At 38.1% G+C, this 23,966-nt stretch overlaps 1 protein-coding gene across 1 annotated transcript in view; it reads left to right on the top strand.

The window, feature by feature from the left end:
* The first annotated feature begins 220 nt into the window (after positions 1-220).
* Positions 221-23,966, top strand: part of LOC139730348 (uncharacterized) — an 80,364-nt gene continuing 56,618 nt past the window's right edge. Inside the window, exon 1 of the mRNA XM_071641215.1 lies at positions 221-469. Within this exon, the coding sequence (XP_071497316.1) occupies positions 466-469 (4 nt within the window). The 5' untranslated portion in view covers positions 221-465. The remainder of the gene's footprint in view (positions 470-23,966) is intronic.

Here is a 23,966-nt window from a genome sequence, read left to right on the forward strand (position 1 = left end):
ATTGACTTTACGCGCGCTACTGCGCAAGCTCAGATCATGTTTTTTTCCTTTGAACGTCCGCGCGTCTAAAATCTAAAGCTCCCTAATACTCGTGAAAGAGCGGACGTAATCGACGAGCACGTTTGAAGTGTGCTTTCAGAAGCTTTGACGTTAAACTATGTCGCAGTGCATGACTGTAACAGGCGTCTTCGACAGTTTGAGTCGCTCGGCTTCAGCAGAAGCTTATCATCCCGAAATGTTGAAACAGTGCAAAACGACTGGAATTGAGGATACCCCTCACACAGATTAATTTTCATAACGATTGCACCAGCAACTAAACGCTCAATCCGGAGAAGGTTAGTGAAGAGGCATGTACATGCATGTAGATAGGAAGCAAATTTCACCAATAGATTCGTTATTCGTCATTCCGTTATCAGAAATTAAAGAGGTACTGGAAGCAAGCTCCTTCGAAGCACTTAAATAACTATGGGTAAGTACATGAATTTTTTCCTGTAGACATTGTGTGAATGTTTCTAATGGTTTAGCAACTGGCTAGCATACAGTTGCACAAATCAAGCAGGGTTTCTGTGATGAGGCACCTAATCCAATATGGCGTTCCGGAAATGCAGCTTAACTGATCTGTGAAAACTTCAAGCCTATAATGAGTAACCTTAAGGACGTGAGTTTAGTTCCACAATATTATTTGGAATATTTTTCTTGAATAATGAATGTTTACGAGTTATTTTTCTGCAAATGAAAAACAAGCAAGCAAATAAAGAGGCATTTGTTCTTAATGCAATTGTTGCGCCCTTTGAAATGGTCTTTCTGCTTGGGGTTGTGCTGCAAAAATGTATTTAGACAGTCTTTTTAAACTACAAAAACGTGCAATAAGGGTTGTCAACCATTCAACTTATTTAGCTCACACTTCACAAATCTTAATTCCCAAAAGATTCTAACGTTGTATGATAGATATAAGTATATTTTAGGTAATCTTACGTTGTTATGGCATAGAAAGCTTTTACCCAATTCTCTGATGCATTATTTCACCTTAAATTGCAATATTCATTCATATCATACCACAAACGCTGAGAAAAATCACATGCCAAAAATAAGAACATCGTTATTTCAGAAATCTGTGTTTTATCAAGGTCCGCTTATATGGAATTCAATACCAGAAGATATTCGTAAAGTTACTTCTTTTAATGTATTCAAACGTAAAGTTCTTGACATGTTTGGCTGGCATTACATGTACATACGGTATTATATCTAATGATTGTAACTCACTTTGTTTGTACTGTCTTTATAATGTAAATGTAGTGTTTTGTGTATCATGCTATATTGATTTTTGTTTTGCTCTTGCAACTGTATATTTGTTCATCTCGTTTTTTAATGAACATGAAATAATTTTCCACCAATGCATTTTTTTTTCATTGAGTATCTGGGTCGGCCAGATTATAAGGAAATTATTAATTCCTCGTCGGCTACTTCCCTTCAGCTTTATGTATTCCAAAGTTCTGTTTTCACTCTGTCTGTCATGATTGTTCATCAATGTCTTTCTCTGTTGTTGTTTTTATGCTGAACAAATAAATTCAATTAAATTCAATTTACAGGTTTTGATAGCGAATATAAAATCAGCGAGCAATATACACATATGAACAAGTTTAATGAATGAAGGATGTCACGGTGTGAGTGTAGAGCTAGAATGTAAAATCCATGAACAGGTTTTGATATTGTGTTTTGACATGAACACCATGAAAAGGAACGGATTATTTTGACCTCCACAATTCCAATGCTATATACCATTAGCGACAAATGAAACAAGTTGTTCGAATATTTGTCGCGATAACTTCCCCGCTGCTGACCATATCATTTCAAACCGTAATTTAGTTATGGATTTTTTTTTTCATAAAGGGTATAGTAGAGTATTAAGCAAGATATGTGCGCTCGTCCATATCGAAAAATACGCCAGCTATTAAAGACTGAACCCTCCATCTCTGTGCGCCGAAATCCCAGACTGCAAGATTACTTTGATTTCTCTCTGCTTTTCAGCTTTCTCTGTGGCACAAACTTGCTCTGCTTAAAGTGACGTGTACATCATGAATGCATAATTATAACAATAGCTATCACGTATTCAATTTTCCATCAATCCCCCATGAGGTACCAAAAGTACACGTATAAGAAACAGAATGTTGGCACCTATTTACTGTTTTCTACTCTAGTATCTGCAATCTTGATATGGAGGATAATTTAAGTCTGTCTAGAGACTGTCATGAGATAATGAAAGGTCGCTTGATGAAAGTTAGAGACGTACAAACACATCGATAAATGCATGTAGGCCTGCTAGCTAAGTACAGATATTGGTCAAATCAGATTACTCAATTTAAGACAAGACCTAACTGAATCCCTGGTGAGGTATTATTGAATTGAATAACTGAAACTGCACTGGTCTTGCACTCGAGACACAGTGAACAGTTCCAGCACGTTTATTTTCATATTTCACTTGACATCAAAATACATCCAAAAAAAGAATACAAACCAAGTAAGATACAAAATATGTCATACGTCGGGACATGAACAGAAAAAAGTGTGTCAGCATACATAATGTATATAAGACTATTCTCTATAACTTGTGAAATATGATGGAACCGCAAAAGCAAGGCTTGTAAACGCAGGTTCCATGAAAAAATACCGGTGTAAATTTGCTATGCAATCAATGGAGATAGGACACAAAGTAATAATGACGAAACGATTATGAAAGCTAAAATATCAAAGTACAAAGGGAAAAAGAAATAAGAGAATAAAAAGAAAAAGTGAAAAAACAAAACAAAAAGCAAGAACCCAAAGAATAAGAACTGAATGAAAATATGGCATATATAATTAGGTACACAAGTATATACATGCACATTATCTATAATCAACTTCATAATGAGTTCAAAATGTTAATACAAATACGGGTGCAGTGATTATAACGGGAGCATAAACCAGAAATATACATTGAACGAGGATACTGCGCATATAACATATTGAAATATTCTAATCAGACTGATTATATTCATTTATTAACATTAATTTCAATTTTTGTTTAAATGTAAACATACTAGAACAATTGATTAAATCGGCGGGAAGATCATTCCAGAATTTAGGTCCGGTAAAAACAATTGTTTTTTGAGCAAGGAGTGTGCGAGTACGTGGAAGGTGAAATGATTCTCTTTGTCTTGTGGGGTAAGCATGGACGACATAGTTTTTCTGAAACATATGAGTAAATACGTCAGGCAAGCCGTTGGCTGATAACTGAAACATAAATGTGCCTAAGTTGTATAAAAACAAGTCAGCAACCTTAAGGAGTCTGTTTTCAAAGAAGAAATAATTCGTGTGACAATAATAATCGGCTAGATTTATTGAACGAATAGCCCGTTTTTGTAGTTTGAAAATTTTATCAATGTATAATTTGGCACAGTTTCCCCAGGCAAGTATTCCGTAACAGAGGTAGGGTAAAATGAGCGTTGAATATAAGTTTTTCAAAATATACTTTGGAAAAAAATGTTTTAGCTTATTTAAAATCCCAGTATTTCTCGAAAGCATTTTAGATAAATAATTCATGTGATATTTCCATGTTAATTCATGGTCAATATGAAGACCTAAAAATTTAAACGATTCAACTTGAATCAAACTATTATTATTCATTTCTATATCGCCAGGCAAATGGATCACAGAATTACTAAATAACATATAAACAGTTTTGTTTATATTAAGAGACAACTTGTTAGCTTGGATCCACATTTGAACCGACTTTAATTCTCTGTTCACTACATCTAAAAGGGTTGTTGGGTTTCGATGGGAAAAAAAGATATTAGAATCATCGGCAAAAAGAAGAAAAGATAAAACATTAGATGAATTTTTGAAATCGTTTATATAAAGAATAAACAAAAGTGGGCCTAAAAGGGATCCTTGAGGGACCCCACAAGATAGTGTTTTTAAGTTGGAACTGAAGCCGTTGATATTTACAAACTGTTTCCTGTTAGTTAGGTAGCTCCTGAACCAGTCCAAGGCCTTTCCACGTATCCCATAGTGCGAGAGTTTGTATAGCAAAATACCGTGATCGATAGTGTCAAAGGCCTTGGACAGGTCCAGGAATATACCAACAGTATGTGACGAGTCGTCAATAGCGTGGGCTACTTTATCGATAAAAGCAAGCACAGCATGAGTAGTAGAGTGTTTTTTCCTAAATCCAAATTGAGACTCACAAAAAATATTGCATTCGTTTAGGAACTTAATTACACGAGAATATATCAACTGTTCAAGAATCTTAGACATCGCCGTCAAAAGAGAAATTGGACGATAATTACTTACATCTTGCTTGTTACCTTTTTTATAAATCGGAACAACTTTAGCAATTTTCATTTGACTAGGCACTACGCCAGTAACAAGGGACAGATTAAATATATATGTTAAAGGAGACAATATTGCCGATATAATATTTTTCAGTAAAAAATTTGTAATACCATCATGTCCAGCACTCTTTTTTGCTTTCAACTTCAGCACTACATCCCTCACCTCGTATTCTTGGATGGGAGTAAAAAACACAGATTGAGGATTTGGATCAGTTAGAAAATAATGAAATTCTTTATCTGTTACTGGGATATTACTAGCAAGACTGGGGCCTAAATCAACAAAAAAATCATTAAACGCATTAGCAACATGTACCGGATTTTGGATCGAGATACCATGCTGAGATATTTCCTTCACTTGTTCCGATTTATCTTTAACTCTGAGAACTTCATTAATCACCTTCCACGTACTCTTGGTATCATTTTTGTAAAGGTCAAACTGCCTCGTGAAATACCTCCTCTTAGCAAATCTCAAAGTTGTTGTAAGAATATTACGATAACATGCATATTTACCTTTCGTATTTTCATTCGGATTCCTCTTATATTTACAAAATAAATTATTCTTATGATTGATAGACTTAAGGAGGGATTTGGTGATCCAAGGCATTCTTGGTGTTTTTTTATAGGTAGAACGGGTGGATTGTCGTAAAGGAATAATTTCATCATAAAGCCGAGAAAATTTATCCAGAAAAGTATGAAATGCAGTTTCTGCATCATTATCAATACCAAAAACTTCTTCCCAGTTAGCAGTCAACAATCTCTCCCTGAGTCTATCGATGTTGCTCTCAGAAAAATCACGAAAAGTAAATCTTTGAGTCTTAAGACAACAGCTTTTCACAAGAGGAACCTTGGCGTATATCGGGAAATGATCAGATATATCAGATACTATAACACCAGATGATACAAACGAAATATCGTTAGAAAAAATATTGTCTATCAAGGTGGATGATGTATCAGTCACACGGGTAGGTTTTCTAATTAACGGTATAAGATATTTGGATAACATCAGGTCTAAAAATTCTTGGCAGTGGACATTTTCATTGTAATGAAGCAAATTCAAATTAAAGTCCCCCATGATAAAAATATTCTTTTGGTGTAGGGAAGGCGTTAGCAACAAATCAGAAAACGTTTCAAAAAAGTCCCGGAAATTGGAAGAAGGCGGCTTATAAACTTCACCAACTACAATATTCTTTTGTTTTGATATTTCAATTTCAATAAAAATACATTCCAAACTATCACACATTATATTTAAATCCTTCAATGTTTTAACTTCCATTTTGTTTGTAACAAAAAAACCTACACCACCCCCTCTCCTGTCAAGCCTATTATTCGAATGAAAAGTATACCCTGGAATAGAATAAAATGAAGACGGCAAGTTGTTTATCCAAGTCTCTGATACACCAATAACAGAACAATCAGATTTCACTTGATTTAAAAATGTTTCCAGCTGATCAATCTTTTTATTAAGACTTCTGATATTATAATGCAAAAGAAGAAGTTCACTCACAGGAGTCTTTTGCATTTGTTCAATCATTTCATTCACGGAATAATAATTAGTGGTAATGTTGTAAGCTAACCGATCATTGGGATCAAAATCAAATCGCAGCTCAGGTGTGGCCGTGTAAAGGGACGGTAAAAATACAGGGTTGTCAGTACAATCAGGGAGGTGAGTCACCTCCCTGGTACAATCTGAAGTCTTGGTCACAAATAGGGAGTTTGTATTCACCTCATTAGCCATTGTGAATTGGATTACAACTAGTGGGGGAGAAAAGGTTGACAATAAAGAAACTATCACTTTCAAGCCGGACGGGGACACAAACTAGACATGGTTCCCAAACGTGTGACATACAAAAATAACACCTTATGGGAGGTTTCAATATACATCGCGTAACATATTGACTTTGGAAATACGAGAAAAGCATGGCATTACTGTTAAACAAAGAGACAACTTGACATACTTTGCCAGAAACGGAAACACCGTGTAAATAACAATTGGGAGATTTCGTTACCAAGTAGCATATAAACATTTCAAAAGGAAGCAGAAAATACCTAACATTGTCGTTATGGAAAGAGACATTTAAGACAAGCTGGTGTGAAACGCAAACAGCGAGGAATACCAGTTGGTAGATTTCGATGCCAAGCAACATACTGACGCCAAAGATGCAAATTGCCGTTACGAAAACGGGTGAGTCATGTGTGAAGTCACACAAATGCATGTATAAGAGGAATCTTTTCGAGAAGAAATACAAGGAATGCTTCTGGAGCGTGGTACACAATAATGTTTTTCCAGTAAACCAGGTGAGAGACAAAAGGTTTCTTAATTCTATCAATAATACAAGTGGGCTATTAGAGTATTCACGTACAGCAATTATATTGTGTGAACGGAAACTGCTGATGAGTTTTCCACAAGAAAGACATACGGTACAAACGAAATTCTGCGGGAAAAATCCCGGAAACAAAAAGACAAGACAAAAACAAAAGAAAAAATATACATATATATCAAAAACGAAACAAGGACCGAAATTAAAATCACGAGGAGTGAAGTAAAAAAGGGAACTAGACAAAAATCTCGTCATAGAGAAGACACGGTTGTCTGCTCGCAGCCACCACTTCGGGCTAACTATAAATCAATGAACAAAATGTGGACTACAGTGAAAAGTTCAGCACTATTGGCCTACATAATCATACACAGAACTAACATTATGATTAGTAATGGCAATGCCCATAAAACGACTTCAATGAAGTGTTTTTTTTTCTTTTAAACAAACAACTAAAGCATCATCTTTTGGCTTATACACTGATGGAAAGCAACGTCAATTAGGCACATCATTACGAAAATGGTATATAGTGGTTTCAGAGAAACTGTATAAATAAACACGCTGAGCAAGCATACAAACAAGAGCAATGCAAAAAAACACTTAACGTTAATCACTGTTAACGTTTATCTCAATAAAGCGTTAAATATGTAGAAAAAAAAACTGTCTTTGTTGGCAATGAAAACGACTATCACCGTTGAGCAGTAAAACACATTACCGCATAGCATTGACAAACATTGATTGTATACATAAGAAGCTATCTGTATTGAAATCTATTATACATGACAAGACGAGATTTTATGACGAAAGTGCTTCATTGTAGACACCAAAATGCATGAAACAAAGCTGACTCATTCTAGTCACTGTAGTCATTCCATTTGCTAGTATTTTTTTCTTTCCATTTCAAAATTACCTTCGTTCCCAGAACAGCAATCTTGGTCGACACACCTTTCTCTTTCCTCAGTCTGTAGGCAGTTTTAGCTAGCTGTCCTCTGGTGATTTTCATGGCCGGTGGCAAATCAGTGCGGACCGTGATTCTTTTCCGTTGAAGGGGAGGTGGGGAGGGAGTCGCGTCAGGAGCTTGAGAAGCGAGGTCGGGCCGGCGTTGACGATCCTCAAAGGCCGCTAGGATCCTGTTTCTGTCCCGCATGTGAACAAACTTAGCGATAATGGGGTTTGGTTGGGGTGGGCGATTCTGCTCAGCCTGGTCATCGGCAACCTGGCGGCGCGGCAATCGGTGAGCGTTCACCAAGGCGATGTTACTGGCGTCGTCGATTTCGAGGCCGAGATAGGCGAAGGTATCCGACAGAACTTGGTAGATGTTTTCACCCCGTTTCTCCTCTACGCCGTAGAACAAAAGGTTAGAGCGCCGGTTGTACAATTCCATGGTCATGAGCTTTTCCTTCAGATCCTCAACTTCGGCCGCCATTTTGCTTTCAATCTCAGGCAGTTGTTTGCGCTCTATTTCAATAATTTTGTCGGAATTCATTGTCACGGAAGCTTCTATTTCCGACATTTTCCCTCTGAGTAAGGTAACCTCACTGGTGAGGGTGTCGAGCTTAGAGCTGAGATTAGCAGATGATTCTGTAATGCTGCGTTGAATATCGGCAAGCGTGGGCTGGTGGGCAATCGGAGAGGAAGGGGTGGCCTGGCTCTCCGCTGTTTCGTCAGCCAATGGTTTTGGTTGGGTGTTGGGTGCGGTCTTCGAGCGAGTAGCAGGGGGAGCCATGATAAGTGGTTGATAGAAACATCAAAAATTCTCCAAATACAGAATAGAAGAAAACTCTGACGAAGTTGAAAGGGTGTGGATAATGCTGACAAGCGTTGGTTTCAAAAAAATAGCGCGAATGAAGGCATTCGTGTTGAGATAAGAGTGGTAGCCGAAAGAGCAGTGACAACTACACGTCCGTCTCCATGTGCAGTCGAAGCTGTAATTATGAGGATATCGGTTAGAAATTCGGGACGTCCTGAATTTCTAACCGATATCGTCATAGTCCGCGCTGTCAAAGAGAGGCTATGAGGATAGGATTTACGCGTCTGCTCTCTGCGAGGGTATAAAATGCAATAGGCAAAATTCTGTATTCTACATGATAGAAATAGTTTTTTCTCTGTATTCTACATGATAGAAATAGTTTTTTCATCTATATACTTATTCATCTATTTTTTTGTGTGTGCCAGAAGTACTTCGTCTGCGAGCTGTTTTGCCAATTGTCACCAGTATGGTGAGTAGGGCGTTGAAAATTCTTTAGAAATAAGGGAAGAGGGAATTGCTTGACATTGATAGGCAGATACGTGTATCACAGTTCATTAGCAATTTTAAAAAGCGGCGATTTTTTAATCACTTGTTAATGTTAGTAAGCTGCTACTGATAATCACAGCCGCACTGGCGTCATCTCTTGCTGCACGACCATAGTTTGCTAGCACTATCCAATGTTCCGTATCGTATACCCGAAAGAGGTGTTCAAGGTTGTTGTTTTTTTTTATAAGCGAACAATAGATGTAATAGTACAGTCTGCTATGTCGAAATATTGGGTCCCGTGAGATTTTCGTGCCAAAATTGATTTTTTTTTTGTGGCTAACTTGGTCAACTTGGGGGTGCTGAATCCAAAAAACTTTAGTTCCATTTTTTCCGACCACGTCTTCAGCCGCCATTTTGAATTTCAAAATGGCCGCCATAGCAAACTGTATTTTGACCCAATTCTCATAATGTGAGCATTATAGAAGGCTCAATATTTTTTTAGGGAGCCATCTTGAAATTCAAAATGGCCGCCATAGCTAAATATATTTTACCCATATCTAAGGTTGTAAGCATTATGGAAAGTATAAATTCGGGGTAAAAAGCATGCTTGTGATGTCAGGCATACTAACATATATATTTTTTTAAATGATGGATCATTTTATTGGCGGCCATCTTGAAATTCATAATGGCCTCCATAACAAATGTAATCGGGCCTGTATCTCATATCGTATACATTGAGTAAGGTTGTAATTCGGGGCAAAGAGCGTGCCCTATGCGTATGCTCTCAGACATTCTGAAACATCTTTTTCTGAAACGATGGTTCATTTTGATATTGAAGGTGTCCATCTTGAAATTCAAAATGGCCGCCATACAAATACGTATATTTTCACCAATATCTCATGTTGCTAGGGGCTGTTGTAAGCAATAAAGAAAATTCACATTTCGTGCATAAACCAGGCTTATAATATTGAACATTCAAATGCACTTTCCCCTCCCTGAAATTGCAGATCACTTTCGAGGCGATCATCTTAACATTCAAAATGGCTGCTTTTCAGCTAATATCTCTGGTTACAAGCAATGAATGTCTATGGTGGCGTACACATTCTTTTAAAGACACACACATAGGGCCTATACATTCTCTAATAATGGATTATTCGCATTGGCCGCCACTCTTGAAATTCAAGATGGATTCTGACCATTTGGTGCTGTAAGATCATTAAACTGCAAACCCAAGCATGCTGGAACATTCATGTGTAAGTCAATTACTTCAGTGAATTGCGTAGGCGGGACTGCTTCCTGTTCCGTAGGTACACTGCAATGTTGAAATGCAAAATGGCTGCCATGAGAAACATTCCTTTAAGCGTAGCGTTTAGGTAAAAATTGTGAATGGGAAATCATGTGATTTTGACGTCAAAACAAATGACTTTCAAAAGAACCTTTAATAACTGTGTCTGAGTGACTAAATGCCCCAATTAGACGATTTGGTTGTAGAGTTTACAATATTAGCCCTATATTCTAAAAAATTGTGGGATAGTCACTTTGATAGATATGTCTTCTAGGCTCATTCCTTGCATATAGTCACTTTAATAGATATAATGTCTTCTAGGCTCATTCCTTGCATGAGTTTTTGAAGTCACAACACTTTTAGGCTGTACACGGGGAGGACTGGTTCTATAAAATTCTTCCAGAAACAACGACTTTTGCAGTTCTTGCTATGAGCATGATAATTAATTTTGTGGCCACCGTTGGTGTAGGAAGCTCCAAGTATTTAATTTAACAGTTTATGGATACCCTCTGGAAATAGCTACAATGTAATACATCATATTTCCCTGTAGTAGAGGCACAAATTAGACCCACTCAAGGGCAATCAGGAAAGAGGCTACACATTGCTTATTCATTCTGCATTAGTCCAGAAATATATGTAGTGTCTAGCAAATCTTGTTTCAGTTTGTGGCCAACAAACAAGCTTGTGAATGGGATGCCTGGTAGGGTGACCGTGGCATTTCTTGCCATTGCGAGACTTTTCCTTGTTTGTCTTCAGTCTCTCGAGGCAGCATCAAGTTTTTGAAGATCACCTTCAATTGTATCAACGGTTGCTTTTGTACAAATATCTAACTGACTGGGATTAAATGTAACCATTAACGAGGTTCTACGATGCAAAGTGATGTGTTCCCTGAGAGGCAAAAACAAACCGCTTTAGCGCGCAATTCGGGAACCGCATATACCCGCCTGGCTATATGGGATGTAATGCTTACATGCTTGCTTGCCCACATGTATGGGACAGGGGTATGCCACCCCCCCCCCCCCCCCCAATGCTCAGTTTTTGCCCCTCAGCATGGCTTGATGACGTCATTGGAACCTCGTCCTTACATTTTGAATTTATGGCGACCATTTTGAGAGAAGGCTGTCATTTTGAATTGAGAGTTGGCTGTCATTCTGCTTGACCTGGAAATGAATTCGGTCTAACTAGAACTGAAGAGTTTGTTCGTAAAAAACATCATTAACACATCATTGTCATCGGGTATAGTTCCAATACCTTTCAAGACATCTCTTGTTTCCCCTCTGTTGAAGAAACCGAACCTAGATCCCGATGTCCTGAGCAATTACCGACCAATTGCCAATCTGCCATTTGTGAGTAAGCTTCTTGAAAGGATTGTGTCTACACAGTTAATGTCTTATGTTGACAGTAATCATCTGCTTCCCACAAACCAGTCGGCATACCGCAACCTCCACTCAACAGAAACTGCCTTGTTGAAAGTGCTCAACGATCTCCTTCTTGCTGTCGACAAGGGCAATGAGGCTGCTCTTCTTCTTCTTGACTATTCGGCTGCGTTTGACACGCTCGACCACACATTGCTACTACAACGACTTAGTAATGACTATTCCATCACAGGCACTGCCATCCAATGGATCAAGTCATATCTTCAAGATCGCACGCAGAGGGTGATAATCAATGGGACCTGGTCACGTCCTAGTCCTATCAGCTGCGGAGTTCCGCAAGGATACGTTGCCGGCCCCCTTCTTTTTCTCCTCTATACAGGTCCACTCACCAGAATCATCAATTGTCATCATGGAGTCAACTACGCTATGTATGCTGACGACACTCAAATTTACATAACTATGTCACCTGGCGATAGGATTGCTGCTGTTAATTCACTGAGAGAATGTCTCAACGACATCAAAGCCTGGTCCACTGCCAACAGACTCCGTCTGAATGAAGACAAGTCTGAACTCATCCATTTCTCATCACAGTTTAGGAGCACAGTTCCTCTACCAGATCTAACTACTCGGGATGGGATTATTAAGGTCTCTGACTGTGTTAGAGACCTTGGCTTTACTTTGGACAAACACTTAACTCTTAAACACCATATCACAAACATTTGTAAGTCTGCATCATGGGGTATTTTCAAAATAGGGAAGATCAGGCGTCTGCTTGATCAATCATCAGCTGAGCGGCTCGTCCATGCCTTCGTCTCCTCCTATCTGGACTACTGCAACTCCCTCCTTGCCGGCCTCCCTCTTTCTCACATATCCCCTCTCCAACGTATCCAAAATTCAGCCGCTAGATTAGTCTCCCTTAGTAGGAGACATGACCATATATCTCCTGTTCTCCGCTCACTCCATTGGCTTCCAGTACATTCCCGTATTACTTTCAAGATCCTACTTCTGACGTACAAAATCACACGTAATCTTGCACCCATATATCTTCAAAACCTAGTCTCTCTCCGCTCCTCCTCTTCTGCCAGACCCCTCCGTTCATCTTCCTCTCTCCAATTACTTCATGGCCCACGTACAAAAACCCGTTATGGTGACCGAGCTTTCTCTTCCATTGCTCCCACTCTTTGGAATAAACTCCCTCTTTATATTCAGAATGCCTCATCTGTCGAATCATTTAAAATTCTTCTTAAAACTCACCTGTTTAATCAGCTGTAATTTTTTTTTCTGGAGGCGCACACAGTTATCAATTATTGTACCATTGTATCACATGTATTTTTCTTTTCTTTTCTTTTCTTTCTTCTTCTTTTGTTACTGTTAACGTTAATTTTGTTAATGTTATTGTGTTTTCTAGCCTATTTGTATGAGTAGCAAAGTGCGCTTAGAAACGTCAGTATGAAGCGCCATATAAATGCAATTATTATTATTATTATTAAGTCCATTTTTGAAGATTTTAAAGTACGGTCTCTGTCATAAAGTACAAAATAATACCTTTTAAATTATATATTGGTCACTACATATAAAGGTACATTTTTTAAGTTATGGTCAAAAGAATGAAAAATTTTAGTATTATTCTCTTTATTTTTCTTGACCTTTATTAATCGCAAATATCTCCATTTGGCAAATATGTACTTATCGGTTTTTTGCGAACAAACTCTTCAACTATTTTGGCATATTTATATAAGCGCTTACAACAGTATTATATGTTTTCTATATAGCAGCCATCTTGAATTTCAACATGGTTACCTGTCTAATGATCCACAATAATATTAGGAAACAGCTGTATTGGAACGTTGGACACCACAAGCACGCGCATTCTTGAAAATTTGATGATTGCAACCTAAGATATGGGTGAAAACACTACGGCGGCCATTTTGAAATTCGAGATGGCAGCCTACTAACTGTACAAAACAATCCACAATATTAGAAATAGATATATCAGAGTGTCTGACATCACAACGAGGCATTTTGAACCAAATTTGAAGATTGTACAATGCGCACTCTATGAGATATGGGTCAAATTACAGTTTCCCATGGCGGCCATTTTGAAATTCAAGATGGCAGCCTACAAATTGTATCAAAACAATCCACAATATCAGAAGAAGATATATCAGAGTGTCAGACATCACACTCATGCATTTTGCACAAAATTTGAAGCTTCAACAATGCTCACTTTATGAAATATGGGTCAAAATACAGTTTGCTATGGCGGCCATTTTGAATTTCAAAATGGCGGATGAAGATGTGGTTGGAAAAAATGGAACTAAAGTTTTTTGGATTCAGCACCCCCAAATTGACAAAGTTAGCTAAAAAATTAAAAATCAATTTTGGCACAAAAATCTCACTGGATTACATAGTAGCCTCTACTATAAGCTGCGCTGTACATTGCGAACATTGCATGTCACTATGAAGTTAAAGGAGACCCATGTCGTTTTGTTGCAGTCGATGGACAGACAACAATATATTTTATATTTGTGACCGTGCATCACAAAACGATCAAAAAGTTGCACCCCTTGATTTCACATCAGGACACAAAAAAGGTGAAACGGGTCAACCAAGTCAATATTTAGTTTGTCAAATTTTCTTAAAGAGCTACCCTTCTTCTACATTATTCTTAAGTTTGGGGTCATAAAATGAATGGAAAAGTGCATTTTCAATAGTTTTTCTACAACCCTTTTTTTGTAGAGTAGTGCGATCAGGTACGTCATAGAGATCCCTTTTCATTTCTTTATAACCCTTTGCACACTCTTCACTTTCAAGTCACATAACTTTTGATGTACAGCTTTGAAAGTTGGCATTAATCATGGACAGAATGTGTTAATTAATAGAGCATGCTCAATTTCAATTTAATCTGATAATCCCGTAATTGTTGTTGCTCCAGTGGTTTACATCCTGTTTTTTTTTTTGTCCCATTCATCACAGAGCAAGCGCGGTTTGGTATTAAGATTAAGCGCTTGAATAGACAAATAGACCCTGTGCTTCATACCGTCATAGCCTCTTTTCTCGGTTCACACTTTTCCAGAGTGTGCGCTTTCTTTCCAATATTTAGATAGGTTAGGAGAGTCCATTTCATTTGAATTTGAGTAATACATCATTTCAGAGCTTAGAATATGTTCTTTCAGGATCTGTCCTTAATTAAAAATCCATGTCTGGCAACTGTTTGTTTGTTTTGTGGTGGAGGGTCACATTTTATTACAATTCATGTCATAGAAAACTGTTGCACGGAAAACATCAACCTTTGTCGCCTGCGGTATCGACATTCTGGTACAGAAAATGTCATTTCCTCGTGCCTGTTACAAACTGTAATCTCCGCTTCGTTACTAGGCACGGCTCTAGCATTTTTTATTTTAATAGCGCGCCATTGCGTGTACGCCGCTTTCAACACACTTTGCGTTGGTCGCTCAATTGTCTGTCGCTAAGTCTGCACAAGGATTTTTAAGAGTTAGGATTCCAACTATAGGCCATGGGGTGAGCTGGTTTTTTCGCTTGTTTCGTTCCGACAACTGCGGCACTAAAATTTCTCCACAGCTACATGTAAACAAATAACCAAAAAGGCTACAGGAAAAAGTTCGACACAAACCCTCCTGCAGTATTTTGGTAATTTAGGGGGAAACAGTGAACTTTTTTGTCACTGAGGAGCTGAATATGTACACTTTGCCGCGTACGATATTCATTCGCGAACGATCATGTGATGTATGTTATCCAATCCGAATCGAGAATTATTGTTTACGAGTCAAAATGGCCGCCCCCTGTGAGCCTGTCGACGCGTCTACGTCGTCTGCTCTGCCGAAACTTTTTAAGATGCGTTATTATGCATGTAACATCGATGAAGTTTGAAAATTTCACGGCTATGACAAACCTAAGATAGACGAAACCTATTTTGTGTGCCAAAGAGTGGATCAAATTGAGCGGGGGAGACCGTGAAATCGCAGACCAGAACGAAGTGATTCAGCTGCTCAGGGGGACTGACTGCAACCTACGTAGGATAATTTACAGGTTAGTTTACGTGCGTACAGTCGCAGCAGTCGACACTGCAGTGCAGTCTCTCTCATATGCATAATGTTAATGACCATGATGACTACAAATACAACGTTAGCTATGTTATGAACGTTGCTTGTGTATGTTATAATGGGCGCTAATGCAGTAGCTTAGCCGTTAGCGTGTCTGTTACATTTTAGATAAATTATCTTGAATTTCACCTTGGCATGCGCTGGCATAGCCCCGTTATAATGTAGCCTAGATGTAATTTTACATGTTGTTCTATGTACAGCCCAGGTTGTAGGTTGATGTAGCTGATCGGTGATATTGTTTTGTAAAAACCTTGACACACAGGACTGGATTGAAAAAGGTCTAAACTGCATGTAAATTTATATTTTCATAATCATGGCCATGGAGTATTAATATTAAATATCCATCCTGTTTCTCTCACCCCGAAATTGGCGAATCTCCCCTCAAAACACACATTTAGCATCTCATTAAATTAACTTATTAATATTTGATATAAATAGGTCTAAAAAACCAACAATGACAATAACATAATTTCAACAATTAAACTCCCTAAAACATAAATTATGATTACCATTATGTTGTGCCAAACTATAAAGCAGTGGGTGGTGGTGATAGTGAAAGGCCAAGGATTACTAGTATTAATGATGATAAGGCAGTTGTATTCATAATTATGATAATTGATATTGCATGTGATCAGGTGCTGAAAGCTGTAGATGTAATTTAAAATCAGTAATTGCACTGCAAGTACAAGTTGAAGTAGTTGATGATGACAATGATCATGAGGTGTTAATGATTACCTGGCATAGTACTAGGGCTTATTGGTAATTACAAGATTCAAATATATTTGCAGTCAATAGTCTACTGTACATTTAATGATATATTGAGTGTAATGTTCAACCCCTCCCTCTAGCGTTTAGCCTTTTTTTCCCCCTAACAAAATCCAACGGCTAATCATTGCTGTTCATTTCTCCATTGTATTAAATAGGATTCCATGAAACGTGCTACAAGAGGTTTATACATAGCAAACGCCTGAATCTCGCTAGGAAACGAAAGCTGAAGGAGGAGCCTGATCCGTCAGCAGGAGCATCTGTTTCCTCCCCTAAGACGCTCACAGCAAGATCAAGATTTTCCTCTGGAAGCTGTTCAGGTTCTGCTGTGTTGCCTGTAAAATGCATCATTTGCAACAGAGTCAACCTGCTCATTACCGGTACTTGCCAAGGGAAATAGGTTAATATGATTGATATTGAAGCATGAAAACATTGCCATGTTACTATAAGTTGTCCTTGATAAAATGGAGCAATATATATATACACCACTGAAACATTCACACACATACACAAAGAACTTCAGTGCAAAGTTCAGAAACAACAGAATGTACTGTATATGCACCAATGCTTTGGTCAATGTGATTGATATTCAAGAATTGACATCTTACCAAAGTTGTGCATGATAAAATGTCTTTGTAATACAGATTGCTTCCTGTATTTTGAATGCCAATGTTTATGCAACATGTTTTGACTCCTTGCCTCAGTATGTGATTGTTCGCCCTTTAGCAAACATTTCTGTCCACTATTATGATTTGATTAGGGTTGAATTATTCTAAGAACAAAGATGTTTTCCTAAGTGTGGTTTTTTTCATAAAACTGAATGACTACGATTAAAATTTGTTTCTCCCACTCTGGGGAAAAAAAATGTAACTATTATTAATACTGAAACAGAATGTTCATGTAGAAAGGTCAGTACAATGTAGGTGTGAGTACAAAATCAGTTTGCTAAAACTAATACCAGCCAAATGAAAATTGTGCATAAGTTGAGTCAATTTTGCACAGATCCTCTGATATTGGAAGTTAATTGCAATGTTATCATAATTTTTAATGCCAAACCTGTTTTATTCTCTCCAAGATTTTCAGGTACACATTGCCTCCAATACAGAATCCAACATGTTTCACTCATGAATGGGTAAACTATAATTTTGCCTTTATTTTGTATATTGGCATTTTTCAAAACTTTTACACCCTTTCAAGGATATTTGGACCATGGAATGTTCCAGGAAATTTATTAAAACTAGAAAATTTGACTGATTATCATTTTGAGCTATCTTACATGAAAGGAGGTAGTGTCCCACCATGTTGTAACCTAATAATAGCAATGAAAACTTCAGGAAATTTTATGAAGATTAAATTTTCTAAAGTACTGTATAATATTTCATGAACAACGTGATTGCTATGTGATCTAAGTATATTAAAGTTTCTTAAGAAGAAGAAGAAGAAGAAAATAAAAACATGTTTACTGATAAACAATGTGATCTGTTTAATAGTAATGTCTCATGTGTGTAAATGAGTTTGTATGTGTGCGTGTGAGTGTATATAATATATCAGCGTTTTTATGCACCTGTGTATGTGTAATGCACTGATCAATACATGTATTATATCATTGTGTGTGTTCATGTTTATGATAATCTTTTTTATGATGCTGATGTGATAAATGGCAAAGGCATGTAGAATAATATTTTAATACACTTGGGTATATTGAATCTTCATAACTATGTGTGTGCGTATGTGTGTGTGCATGTGAGGGTGTGTGTGTGTGTGTGTGTGTGTACAATAAGATTCTCCCACATGCACGCGGACACACACACAAACAAACGCACTGATTTTTTTTTCTTTCTTTTTTTGCCTTGAATGATTAGTCATTTGATTAATAACATGTCTTTGAACAGAATATAAGGCATTTGCCTTGACCTCTGACGGTCAGTCAGTGCTCTCTCTCATACGGTCTCGAACCACTTTGCTCTTGTCCTCCTTTGCATAGCCAGCATCAGGAAAAACTGAAACATGAGATATAATGCAACTATTAAACCAAAACTTCACTTTTTTTCTAGGTATATGGCTAAAAGCAGTGCTTTACAAATGTGCATATGTATTTCAGCTTAGAAACACTATGGGAACTATACTGCGGCTAGCAGCCCCATACGCATAACTGCGGCCAGCAGCCCCATACGCATAGCGTCATGGGGCTGTGAACTGTAGCATACAGGATCATGACGGATGTTTTATCGCGGACAAATATCAACTTAAAATCGAGAAAAAATCTTCAATTTGAAGACTTATTAATAAATTTGAAGTATTGATAACAGAGTTCGTGCAAGGTTTGCTTCTGCAAATAGTCCCTTTCTGTTCAAATTGATGACTAAATGTGACTCGGTCGAGAGGAAACTGGCAGAGCTACACTGAATTGACGGCCAGCGCATGCACACACAGACATCTACATCCAGTCAATGGATTCGAAATTTGTGCGCAGTGATGTGTGCGCCTGCGCTGACCGTCAATTCTGCGTAGCTCTCCCAGATTCCTCTCGACCTAGTCATATTAAGTCATCAATTCGAACAGAAAATGACTATTTGTAGAACCAAACCTTGCACGAACCCTGTTGTCAATACTTCAACCTTACTTGTAAGTCTTCAAATTGAAGAATTTTTGTTCGATTTAAGGTTGACATTTGTCCGCGATACTATTCTGTCATAATTCTAAATGCTACAATCCGCAGCCCCATTACAATATGTGTATTGGGCTGCTGGTCGCAGTTTATAAAATATGGATTTTCGCAAAAACTACAGGATATTTCGAGGAGAACTTTTTACAGTATATTTAGGATGTACAAAACATCACATTTCCGCATTCAGAAAGTAGTGCCAGTGTTGCTGGAACGAAACCCATTTTCTAAGCCTCTTTTTCAGCTTCACCCCATGGCCTACTAGCCGTAATTGTTTAACAGTTGTCAGTTTACTATTGATGTACTAAAGAATTCTACAGGTGCATTATTAGCCGTCGATGATGGATGTTCGATTCCGCCGTCTTGCTGAGCAGTCTGAAGATTCATTGTGAACGTCAAAGGGATGGTTTGGTATTGGTGAAGATGAGAAATGGGCTTTTAACTTTATGCGAGATATCAAAAAACCACTTGTGAAATAGTACAGAGCATACCATTCTAAGAGGAATTCAAAGTTTATTTGATGAAAATCTGTTTTGGAATGGCCGAGACATCCAAAAACAAAGTAAAACAAAGCAGTCGGAATAAAAGGTGGGTCCCACTTTTTATTAAAATTGCTCTGTTTTGGGTATTTCAGCCATTTCAAGACCAATTTTCATCAAAATAAACGTTGAATTTCTCATTGAATTACGTACTCCTTTAACATAATGTTGGCTATATTTTGCTTGTTTATTTCCTAAATTAAGATGAAATCTAACTTAATAAGGCATATAGGCCTACATGTATCACATAAGTCAATCTCGTCCAGAAATTTTTGCAAAAGTGTAAATCTGAGCTGTATCATGTGAAAGTGTTTAAAGCTGTTCCATCCTGGAAAGCCGGTTTAATCATTTTTCCACTTAATTCCCACAAATAAACATGATATGGAATAATCTTCAAGTATCATTCATTATTGATACGTATATCAGATTGCTGCCCGGGCATCCCCAGTTGAGTAATTCTTATTTTTATTTTCATTATTTTTTTTTGCGCAAATTCTATTCGCGCATCCCCGTATCTTTATCATTATATTTCACCTACCTTTTATAAGAAGGGATAGCGAACATGGCGAAAAGTAATAACCATCACAAAGACATATCTTCCTTGGAAAGTGGCTGGTGATTATGCAATAAGACACGAGTCATTTGTTTGATTTGGTTTTATTTTCTGCCTTTTTTTTAGATCAGAATCACACATAACAAAAGAAAACATGCATTTAGAAAATAACGTTAAACGACGCATAAACTTAGCATACTGTCTTACAATCAAAATTAAAAGTACTAGGTGTTTCAAAAAACATTTCCCACTTTTGATCATTAATAGCTCAAAAACTATTCATTCGATAAAACTGTCATTGATATAAAAAATAGCTTAATAGTGTACAATTTGGTTGAAGGTAATTTGAATTTGAAGGCATAAATCAGTTTCATTAAATTTAAGATTGATTTTGAAGTATTAAAGATTTCAGATTGTGGTCAATTTTCAACCCTCTGTACAAAAATTGAACCTTGCACAGGAACCAATGATGTGTATGTGAGTGTGTGCTGACAATGGCCCTTAACAATGGACATGCCTGAACCACCTGTTGACTAGGCGTCAGTCTCGTGCTCCCAGGCATATGAATGCTTAATCAATAATTCATGTGGATTGCCCTGGGCACTGCTAGTCTGGATTCAAGCACGGTAAAGGGTAAATTGCATGCACATGGAAAGAGGAAGCACACGTTTCCATGTGCTTGCAAACACCACATTCCATTCCAGCTGGCAATCATTTTCAATTTTTGCCTCACATATCACTAAATTTGGGATATAAATACGCAAAAATGATCTAAAGTTCCTCATTTTAATACAACTGTCTACTAATTGAATAGTCTGACAAATTTTTCGCTTTTTGATAAAAAGAAATCATTTTTGGTAAAGAGTTCAGCAGCATTTATCATTGGGGCGATATGTTTCACAGTAGATTTATTTAAGGCTCCATTTACACAAGTGTATACTCTAATTGATTTTCTTTGCTTCCTGTCACCATGTGTACGATAGAACAGAAGGTATTCATTGTAATTTCGTTTTTCAGAAGTAGGGAGAGCACTGTCGAGACCCAACGACAGTATCGGCAGGCGTTTGACTTGACACGGATACTGCCAGAGGCTGAATAAAGACTAGTTGTGATAGTGGAATTTATCATGAATAAATAATGAAGCATTCAAACCCTAACCATTGTTTAGGACCATTGTCAGGGTGTTAACCACACACTCCCATGTAGACCCCTGTTCAAAGTGAAATTTTGTACAGAGGGTTGAAAATAGAGCAAAATCTGGAACCTAACTGTGAAATTAATCATGAATTTCATGAAACTGATTTATGTTTTCATATTCAAACCACCTTCGACCAAATTGTACACTATTCAGCTATTACTCATATCAATTGCAGTGTTATCTGATATATAGTTTATGAAGTATTAAGAATCAAAAGTGGGAAATGTTTTTTTGAAACACCTAGTACATACATACACTAAGAACATGACAGTGTTCGATGTATAAGACGTGTAATATCACCTAAAAAAAGGTTCAGAAGGAAATCATGAAAATAACTGTTGTAAATTATCTAAATTATGATTGATTGTTAATTCAGAATATGTCATGACGACATATAGAGAGAAAAAAACCCGGGAATTTAGATGAATTGATTTTAGAATTGTGTATTTCTACACTGCAAAAAGTTCGGTGTTAAAGCCCCCTCACACCTGAGCGAATGTAGGGGGACGAAGGGGGACGAATGGGGAAAACGCAAGAAATGCGCGCGAATTCAACGATTTCAAGTAAAATTGCCTTCTAATCATCCGATTATAAACTGAAGTCAAATATGATTAACGAACGGTAAGCGAAGGATAAATATGACATGCGAAGGATAACGATTTTTCGGTTCACTTCTTTGAGTAAATTGCGTCCGAAGGCGAGCGAAGGGTTGATTTGACCCGAGAAGACGAACGAACAATGAGCAATGGTTTGATATGGCGTGCGATTGGAAATGAAGACGAAAGAATAGATCAGGCGTTCTCGTACGTGTGTGTGCGCTCCTCGGGGAGTATAAAAGCGACCAGGTCCGTCCAGATTTCAGTGCGGCCAGAGAAATCATCCACGCAACATTTACATTTAAAGGACGACAAAGATAAACAGTAAAATCAGCCGGAAGATTCCAGTATTTTTCGCAAAAATTGTGCGAGTACGTGGAAGGGGATAGTCATCACGATGACGAGTTGGGTAGATATGAAGAGAGTTATTTCTTATGAACATAATACATATATGTGCAAAAATGTCAGGAAGCTCATCAATTGAAAATTTATACATAAAAATACCAACATTAAAATGAAACAAATCAATCAATTTCAGATTTTTGGTTCCACACAAAAGATCATTTGTGTGAAATGAATATCTAATATTATTAATTATTCTTAAAGCACGTTTTTGAAGAAGAAAAAGGTATCAAGCAAAAACTGAGATGAATTGCCCCCATTGCTATCATTTTAGCAAAAAAATAAATATTGAAACAGTAACAATGGAGGTGAAGTGATAACAAATCTGACGTACCCCTAAAATGACTCGACCTACCCCCTTTCCCCTATTGTATCATGCCTACCACCAACATCGCACCAGATACATTTGTAGTCTCTGTCCACTATAATAGCCAACAGGATTATACTAAAAAAGCCCTTGTAGTTGCAGCATAGCGAGCCGGACAGAGGAGGCTCTCTGACGGCCACATACTTGCCATCAATAGCTGCCACACAGTGGGGAAGATTCCACCGCTTGTACAATCCACCAGCAAGTTGTTTCCATCCATCAGGGGTTGAAGGGGCTGTCATGACTTCATCTGCATACTCGTCACATATGGCCTGACACACTTCCCTGGCCACTACAGATAGGGTGTTTTCAGGCACCCTCCACCCATACTGCATGTCGGAGTACTTGGTGCCAGACACAAGATGACGGAGAGTAGCTACCAACTTGAGACCTTCTTCCAGCGGCTCCCTGTACCAGGTGTACTGCATCGTGATTCTTCCTCTGACCCTCTCCAGGATTTCATCGTAGAGTTCAAGGGGCATGCAGAAAAATTTCTTGAAAGTCGAAGGGTCTTCTCTTCGGAGCTCAACCAACAGCTGGTCGTAGATTCCAAAAGCCCTTCTTCTGGCAGGGTTCAGCCACGTCCTCAATCGGCCTCTGATGAACTGGTGTAGGTTCAGCTGCTGATGTCCCAGGTAACATGCCCATATGGGTTGCATATGGGCCCAATATGGGTTTGAATATGGGTCCCACATGGGTATGCCCATATGGGACCCCTAGGATTTTGCACCCAAGATTTACATGGGACCCATATGGGCGATCCCAGATGGCCCATATGAGTTCCCGCTGGGGCCCATGTGGGTAATGTATGTGGTAAATATGTGGGCACTATGAGGGTTTTCCCATATGGGCTTTAGCTGGGAAATCATCATGGGTCCCACATGGGTATGCCCATATGGGGCCCCTAGGATTTTGCACCCAAGATTTACATGGGACCCATATGGGCAATCCCAAATGACACATATGGGTTCCTTGTGGGACCCATCTGGGCAACGTATGTGGTAAATATGTGGGCACTGTGTGGGTTATCCCATATGGGCTTTGTGTGGGGTTTCATCATGGGTCCCACATGGGTTCGCCCATATGGGGCCCCTAGGATTTTGCACCCAAGATTTACATGGGACCCATATGGGCGATCCCAAATGACACATATGGGTTCCTTGTGGGACCCATCT

This window comes from Diadema antillarum, unplaced genomic scaffold (assembly GCF_040938485.1).
Source record: "Diadema antillarum isolate AM-2024a unplaced genomic scaffold, OU_Dant_1.0 seq00000302_RagTag, whole genome shotgun sequence".
Lineage (NCBI taxonomy): Eukaryota > Metazoa > Echinodermata > Echinoidea > Diadematoida > Diadematidae > Diadema > Diadema antillarum.